The sequence below is a fragment of the Rhincodon typus genome, chromosome 4 (genome assembly GCF_021869965.1).
Source record: "Rhincodon typus isolate 14 chromosome 4, sRhiTyp1.1, whole genome shotgun sequence".
NCBI lineage: Eukaryota > Metazoa > Chordata > Chondrichthyes > Orectolobiformes > Rhincodontidae > Rhincodon > Rhincodon typus.
Genome location: NC_063335.1, coordinates 2,297,698 through 2,306,481, shown reverse-complemented (window position 1 = coordinate 2,306,481; position 8,784 = coordinate 2,297,698). Strand labels below are relative to the sequence as shown.

General features: G+C 43.8%; 1 protein-coding gene across 1 annotated transcript in view; it reads right to left on the bottom strand.

Moving 5' to 3' along the window:
• Positions 1-688: 688 nt before the first annotated feature.
• Positions 689-8,784, bottom strand: part of bmper (BMP binding endothelial regulator) — a 46,230-nt gene continuing 38,134 nt past the window's right edge. Inside the window, exons 9-11 of the mRNA XM_048595605.1 lie at positions 8,288-8,425; positions 7,293-7,397; positions 689-742 (exon numbers count right to left, since the gene is read on the bottom strand). Coding sequence (XP_048451562.1) covers positions 689-742; positions 7,293-7,397; positions 8,288-8,425 — 297 coding nt within the window. The remainder of the gene's footprint in view (positions 743-7,292; positions 7,398-8,287; positions 8,426-8,784) is intronic.

Below are 8,784 nucleotides of genomic sequence, written 5' to 3'. Positions count from 1 at the left end.
GGATACCCAGACAAATAGCACGGCAGCTTTGTTTAAAGTGTCAGCCCAAGCAGGGGCCTTAAGGTGGGGGTGGGTGGGGGACATTGCAGAATGTGGAGGTTACTGGTTACTGGCTAATAATCAGGCAAGACTTCTATTACCAGGAGTTTCCTGGTTGCTACTTCTACAGTGAAACTTTACTGGAAGTGGGATTAAAACTCGATTATATTTGAACAAAGTTCCCACTCCTCACCTGGCAAATATTCCACAGGGTGGGAACAGCAAAAAGGGAATTCCAGCCTGTGCTTTCCAACATTCTCCCCTACCCCACCACAATGCTGACAAAATATATAAACCCCTCCCCAACCTGTCACCCTCCCCATACCGTCAGCCTTCCCCTCACCACTGTCCTCTCAATTGTACCTCTCTCATCTCCCATGTTACAATCCCTATGCCCCCTCCAACATGCTCCTCTCTTCCTGAACACTCTTCCCTCCCTCTTTTTCCTACCATTCCCCATATCCTTTCCCCCTATGGATTCTCCTTCTAGAACATATAGGATATAGAATGGTTCTAGTATGGTTCTCTCCACCCACATGCCCCCTTTCCTCACCCCCACATCCAATGCAAGAGGGCTGGAGGGGAGTGAATGAATTTGTCAATTGGAGCTGATCATTTCAAGTTGGAAAGATTATAGACAGGGATACATTTACTCACTTTCAGTGCAGATTGGACAGCATCCATTCCTGTTAATGATTTTACCCTGTCAGATGAAAACATACTTTATTTGAGAAAAAAAAATAAACCTGTGGGATTAGTTACAAATCAGTTCAGAGTTACAGTAGTTTCAATAAATTTCTGTATAGCCAGAAAATAAATCTGCTAGGTGAGACAACTGTTAAAGATAATATAAACTGGGAAAAAGAATGTGTTCCTTTAAGTGCTCAGGCAGATTGCACATATTAAACAACTGCAGTTCAGTGGTGGAAAATTAAATTGACAAAACATCAAAGAGTTGTTGAATGATGTAACAGTGTGAACAGCTTTACTGGCTAATCAATACACATTCCTGCCACAGACACAATAACACATTCACATGCAATGAGACAGGGCTAGGGGTGAATGAGATTCATTCTGCATTTGTTCCCTTCTGAAAGGAGTGACAACATTACTCCGTTTTCATCAGAAAGCAGAACTCAAAACGTGTTTGCGGATCAAAAATAGCAGAACAAATGAATAGGGGTAGTAGAAGGCAGCAGGGTTATGCTTTGGAGACAGTAAGGACTGCAGAGGCCAGAAGCCAGAGTCAATAGGTGTGAAGTTGGAAAAATACAGCAGGTCAGACAGCATCTGAGGAGCAGGAAAGTCAACGTTTCGGGCCGAAACTCTTCATCAGGACATGTTTTACTGTGCATTATTAGAACTTAATCTACATAGAACACCTTCATTATAGCTTCTATTCAGTTAGATTAATTACATTCAATATTTCATTCCACCAGAAATGAAGTTCAGAATTAAACTGAAACCTGCAATTTACACTCAAGCAACATTTAAGAAATTCTTTTCATCTCTTTTCTGTCTAAAGGTGTTGGTTCAACAATTTGAGCACAGAATGCAAGACAGTACACCAGTGCAGTGTCAAGGGGATCTGCACTACAGAGATGCCACCTTTCAGATAAGAAATGAAACCACAGTTCTGTCTGCTGTCTTGGATGGGTGTAGCAATTCCATGGCGTGATTTCAAAGGAGAGCAGGGGTTCTCCTGGTATCTTGAAGCTACCTCGCTGAATGTTTTTAAGGCAAGACTAGATAAATTTTTGAACAGTAAAGGAATTAAGGGTTATGGTGAGTGGGCAGGTAAGTGGAGCTGAGTCTCAAAAAGATCAGCCATGATCTTATTAAATGGCGGGGTAGGCTCGAGGGGCCAGATGGCCTACTCCTACTCCTAGTTCTTATGTTCTTATGTTATCTTGCCCAAAATTTATGTTACAATCAGAATCACTAAGAACGGATGATCTGGTTATTTACTTAATTGCTATTTGAAGCTACTCATGGTGTGCAAATTGAATGTCATGTTTCCTTCTTTGGCTATAAAGTGTCTTGGGATAGCCAGAGCTGCTGAAGGATGATGCAGAAATGCACATTGCCCATTTCTTTCATGATTGGATGTAGCTGTTTGTTGTAGTGTTGATGTTTGTCAAGTGTTGACATTTTGTTCAGTGTTAAAGTTTGTGGAGGTATTATAAGAACATAATAAGAACATAAGAACTAGGAGCAGGAGTAGGCCGTCTGGCCCTTTGAGCCTGCTCCGCCATTCAATAAAACCATGGCTGATCCTTTCGTGGACGCAGATCCACTTACCCGCGTTCTCACCGTATCCCTTAATTCCTTTATTGTTCAAAAAAAATCTACCTTTTTTTTAGAAACGTTTACTGAAGTAGCGTCAACTACTTCACTGGGCAAGGAATTCCACAGATTAACAACCCTCTGGGTGAAGAAATTCCTTCTCAGTTCAGTCCTAAATCTGCTCCCTCTAATCTTGAGGCTATGCCCTCTTGTCCTAGCTTCACCTGCCAGTGGAAACATGCTCTCTACTTCTATCTTATCTATTCCCTTCATAATTTTATATGTTTCTATAAGATCCCCCCTCAATCTTCTGAATTCCAATGAATATAACCCCAATCTACTCAGTTTCTCCTCATAAGCCAACCCCCTCAACTCTGGAATCAACCTAGTGAACCTCCTTTGCACCCCCTCCAGTGCCAGTACATCCTTTCTCAAGTAAGGAGACCAAAACTGCACACAGTACTCCAGGTGTGGCCTCACCAGCACCTTGTACAGCTGCAACATAACCTCTCTGCTTTTTATTTCAATCCCTTTAGCAATAAATGACAAAATTCCATTTGCCTTCCTAATTACTTGTTGTACCTGCAGACCTACCTTCTGTGATTCATGCACAAGGACACCCAGGTTCCTCTGCATAGCAGCATGCCGCAACTTTTTACCATTCAAGTAATAATCCTTTTTACTATTACTCCTACCAAAATGTATGACTTCACATTTATTTACATTGTATTCCATCTGCCAGACCTTTGCCCACTCACTCAATGTATCTATGTTCCTCTGCAAAGTTTCATAGTCCTCTGCACACTTTGCTTTGCCACTCATCTTAGTGTCATCTGCAAACTTTGACACCCTACACGTGGTCCCCAGCTCCAAGTCATCTATATAAATTGTAAATAATTGCGGTCCCAACACCGATCCCTGAGGCACACCACTAGTCACTGACTGCCAGCTAGAATAGCACTCATTTATCCCCACTCTTTGCTTCCTGTTAGTCAACAAATCCTCTATCCATGCTAATACTCTACCCTTAATGCCATGCATCCTTATCTTATGCAGTAGCCTCTTGTGCAGCACCTTGTCAAAGGCCTTTTGGAAGTCTAGGTACACCACATCCACTGGGTCCCCATTGTCCACCTTGCTCGTAATGTCTTCATAGAATTCCAAAAGATTTGTCAAGCATGATCTGCCCTTCATGAACCCATGCTGCGTCTGCCCAACGGGACAATTTCTATCAAGATGCCTTGCTATTTCTTCCTTGATAATAGACTCCAGCATCTTCCCCACTACAGAGGTTAAGCTAACCGGTCTATAATTCCCCATCTTTTGTCTACTTCCCTTTTTAAACAGTGGCGTCACATTTGCTGTTTTCCAATCTGCTGGGACTGCCCCAGAGTCCAGCGAATTATGTTTATTGGGGTGTTACCGCTTGATGCCTGTTGGGTGTTGCTGTCTGATGAGTGTTGATGTTGCTAGGCATTGATGTTGTTGGGATGTTGATTCTTTTTGGGTGTTCACATTTGTTCCTGTGTTGTTGTTTCTTTGGTGTTGTCTGTTGGGTGTTGATGTTTGTTGACTATTGATGTTTGTTGGATGATGATGTTTCATTGGTTATTGATATTTGTCGGAGCATTGATTTTTGATGGGTGTTGATGTTTGTTGAGGTGCAGGCAAGAAATCACTAAGCGTGGTAGCACATTGCCAATAAGAATAACCAAGCTGTTCAATTGCAGCAGGGTACAGCCAAACTGAATGCTGAATTTAATGTGTTTGCAAGAAAAGGTCACAGGATGGAGATCAGGAATGATTGTTGCTGTCTATCTGTTGTGACTCTCTGTAGTCTGAATGTCCCTGTCACAAGTTGAGTTCAGCTAATGCAGTACACACCAGAGACAAAGTTATCCACTAAAACCAGGGTCATACGTGTACCCGTCTGCACTGCCATTCCCTATCTATTCCTACAGCCATCAATTCATGTTCACAGTGCAAAGTTAGGACAGGAACCACTTTCTAAAGGGACATTTTTTCTTCATCAAAGATTAGCTACATAACGTGAGTTTGAAAATATAAGCTGTCCAGTCTGGGAAAGGGTCTGCGCGTTAACAGGATTCAAAGCTGGAGACAGCCCAGGGTTGTAAACACACGAGGAGGCTCTGATGGGACAGTAATTCAGAGAAATTCTCCTATTGATTCCATGTTAGGCTAAATGACCAGTTACTTTAAGTTACAGGGCAGGGGTATAACGGTACAAAAAGTAAGTCTGTAGATGTTGGTGTGTTCGTTGAGGTGGGAGGTTTGAAAGCAGACATTTCGTCGCCTTACCAGGTGACATGCTCATTGCTGTGAAGCCTCCTGTGAAGCGCAGTTGTCCTGTGCCGGTTCGAATTTATATGGTCTGGTTTTTGCTGCTTCCGGTAGGTGCTGATTCTGGCAGTGCATTGTAACAGTGGGTATATCGGGTCTAATTCAATGGGTTTGTTGATGGAGTCTGCGGATGAATGCCAAGCCTGGCTATCCTCTGTTTGGTTTGTCCTATGATAGTAGTGTAGTCCCAGTTGAAAGTGTGGTTTTTCTCGTCTGTGTGTATGGGAACCAAGGACATCTGGTCGTGTCGTTTAGTTGCTGGCTGGTGTTCGTGGATGCGGGTTGCTAGTTGTCTGAGTGTTTGTCCCACGTAGTGTTTTGTGCAGTCTCTGCATGGTATCTTGTAAACCATATTCGTCCTGTCCATGGTATCTATTGGATCTTGAACCCTGGTCAGTTGCTGTATTAGTGTAGCTGCTGATTTGTGCGGTCTGAGTAGTCTGGCTGTCAGTTCGGAGGTGTGTTTTATATATGGGTTTTAGGTTTTGGTGTGTCCTGTTTGTGTTGGCTGTTGGCTAGGCATCTGTGGATGAAGCTGTGGGGGTATCCATTCCTGGTAAAGACTTGTAGAGGTTTTCTTCCTTCTGCACATCGGGTGTGCTGCAGTGTGTAGCGGCCCTTTAGAACAAGGTCCTAACGCAGCTCCTCTTGTGTGACTGGGGTGGTTGCTGTGACAGTTTAAGACCTGGTCAGTATGTGTGGATTTCCTGTATACTTTTGTAGTGAAGTCACCGTTCTCTTTTCTTTCCACCATCACATCCAGGAATGGGAGTTTGTTGTGGTTTTCCTCCTCTCTTGTAAATATGATCCCTGTGTGTATGGTGTTGATGAGTCGGTGGGTGTTCTCAAATTTCTGTTCTTTTCATAATTACAAAAGTGTCGTCCATGTATCTGATCCAGAGCTTGGGTTGGATGTGTGGGAGGGCTGTTTGTTCCAGTCTTTGCGGGACTGCCTCAGCCATCAGCCCAGAGATGGGTGAGCCCATGGGAGTCCTGTTGATCTGCTCATATATCATGCCGTTGAATGTAAAGTGTGTTGTTAAGCATAAGTCCAGTAGTTTGAGCATGCAGTGCTTTTTGATCTGTTTCTCGTAATGTATTCTGTTGTGTTAGTCTAGTAGGTTGGATATGGTTTCTTTGGCGAGGTTTCTGTTGATTGATGTAAACAATGCTGTTTCATTGAACAAGATCATCACTTCTTCTTTGTCTGTTTTGGTGTTCTTGATGTTGTCCAGGAATTCTTGTGTTGATTGTATGGAGTGTCTTTATCCACTGATTAGATGATTAAGCTTTTGTTGTAGTTCCTTTGCTAATTTGTGAGATGGGGTTCCTAGTAGAGCCACAATTGGTCTGAGTGATATGTCAGGCTTGTGGACCTTGGGCAGTTTGTAGAATCTTGGAATGTTCTTGCCTTCCGGTTTCATCCTTTGTAATTCTGTTTTTATTATCTGTCCTGTATTGGTTATTCTGTTTGTTAGCTGTGGTGTGGAGGATTTGCATTCATCCATGGACTCCATCAACAAACATATGGAATTAGACCCGATATACCGACCATTACAACACACAGCCAGAACCAGCACCTACCGGAAGCAGCAAAAACCGGACCATATAAATTCAGGAATAACAAGGTGTGGAGCTGGATGAACACAGCAGGCCAAGCAGCATCAGAGGAGCAGGAAAGCTGATGTTTCGGGTCTGGACCCTACTTCAGAAATGGGGGAGGGGAAGGGAATTCTGAAATAAATAGAGAGAGAGGGGGAGACGGATAGAAGATGGATAGAGGAGAAGATAGGTGGAGAGGAGACAGACAGGTCAAAGAGGCGGGGATGAGGCTGGTAGGTAGGAGGTGGGGTGGGCGTTGAGGTGGGAGGAGGGGATAGGTGGGAGAAAAGAGGGGCGGGTTAGGGAGGCGGGGACGAGCTGGGCTGGTTTTGGGATGCGGTCGGGGAAGGGGAGATTTTGAAGCTTGTGAAGTCCACATTGATACCATTGGGCTGCAGGGTTCCCAAGCGGAATATGAGTTGCTGTTCCTGCAACCTTCGGGTGGCATCATTGTGGCACTGGAGGAGGTGTCACCCCGCCCCCTTGACCTGAAGAAGGGTCCAGACCCGAAACGTCAGCTTCCCTGCTCCTCTGATGCTGCTTGGCCTGCTGTGTTCATCCAGCTCCACACCTTGTTATCTCAGACTCTCCAGCATCGGAGTTCCTACTATCCCTGAATCCATATTAATTCAGACTGGCACAAGGGAACAGCATTTCACAGGAGACTCCACAGCATTGAGGATGTCACCTAATAAGGGGACGAAACGTCTGCTACCAAACCTCCCAGCTTGGCGAAGACATCAACATCTACAATCAGCATCTGAGCTATAAATTTTCACTCAAACGCTGAAAAAGTAAGTCTGTAACCAAACTGCTCATAGCTTATTTTTCAGCTAGAAAACACCAGTTGTAACTGCTGGATGCACCTGCCTTGTTCCATTTCAAACTTGGTGATGCTATGGAGGAGTTTAGATGCTGCCCAGGTCACTATACCTTCCACTGAAGCTGATGGAAGGTGCGGTACATAGTTCAAATATAGGTTTGGCTACATCACACTCACTCACCGCAGGACAGCTCTTGATGGGGGAGCATTCCTTCCTCCAACATTCTGTCACTCCCTTCTTACAAGCACAAAGAGAGCAGTTCATGGACGACCACATTTCTCCATCCTAAAGAGAGAGTTCAGAAAAGATGTGACTTTATAGAAATCCTCTCCCCTTGCTCTGTACTTTAACAATGAATCATCACTACCCTTCCCCTATTTTGGCAATTTCTGACAGCACAAGGTCTTAGGATGGTGTTAATCCTCTTACTCTCATCACCATCCTGTTATGTGACTCATTATCATTCCTTTTCCTACAGACAGTCAAGGAAGGAAAATGAAGAATGTGACAGCATTGGGGTCAAGGAATTTAGGGCTGGGTTTACTGGTTTATGTATGTTCCCTCGGTGGTTAATCTCGTTTGGTTGCTTCTTCTGTCAGGTCTTTGGGGATGTCCATAACAAGATTCAAGTCAAAATCCAATTCATGACCTAGAACTGGATGTTCCATAGTTCAACATCTGCCCCTCCTTGGGTCTGAAAACATTGAGTGTCCCGAATACTGGGCACTCAGGAGCCAACAGATCAATGTCACTTCTTTTCTCCTTGTTCCTAACACAGAGGATTCCTGTGGAGCTGATCCCACCTGAAAAAGCTGTTCTGAGGAAGGGTCACCAGACCTGAAGCGTTTACTGGGATTTGGGTCATTTCTGAAGAAGGGTCACTGGACCTGAAACATTAACTCTGCTTTCTCTCCTCAAATGCTGTTACATCTGCTGAGCTTTTTCGAGCAATTTCTATTTTAGTTATATTTGGGTCAACTTGACTGTCTACTGGATCATTACTCAATCTGTGCTCCAAGCAGCAAGCTCAAGGGGCCTAATTAATTCTCATGTTCCTGAACAAAAACTTCTTAAGTCAAACACGAGGGGGAAGCTGCCCAAGCATTCATTATGTTATGTTAATTAACCAGTTAGGGCAACGCATTCTGACCAGTCCTGTCCATTGCAGTACAAACCTTGTAAATCCTGTTTCCAACCCGACAGACTGTGAGACTATCGGCTGAGATATAAGAGAGACATTCTTCACAGCACTGAGCTCTCCCCCAACACGTTCCAGGTAAGGAGCACCGCTTCTGACAAACCACGGTGGAATACTATGATTGAAAGGAAATCTCTTTTAACAACTTCATTCTCACTGAGATTCACTGAGATACCTTGTGAACAGTAAGGTAACAGCTCTCCCTCAGGCATTTTATTGTTTTAGAAACTTGTTTTAGAAAAACGAGTTTTTGTTATCTCCATAGTTTCAATTAAAATAGCGAGTCTGTTGAATTCAAGATGGATTTGAGACAGTATTCGATGTGACATACTTTAGTGTTTTATTCAGACTTCAATCAGCAAAATTGAAGCCAGTGCTTTATTGTTTCATTTCAGATATACAATCACCTGATACTGGATCCCCACCCTGATCCCACTCCCAGAATCTCCCTCCCTGATCCCACTCCCAGAATCT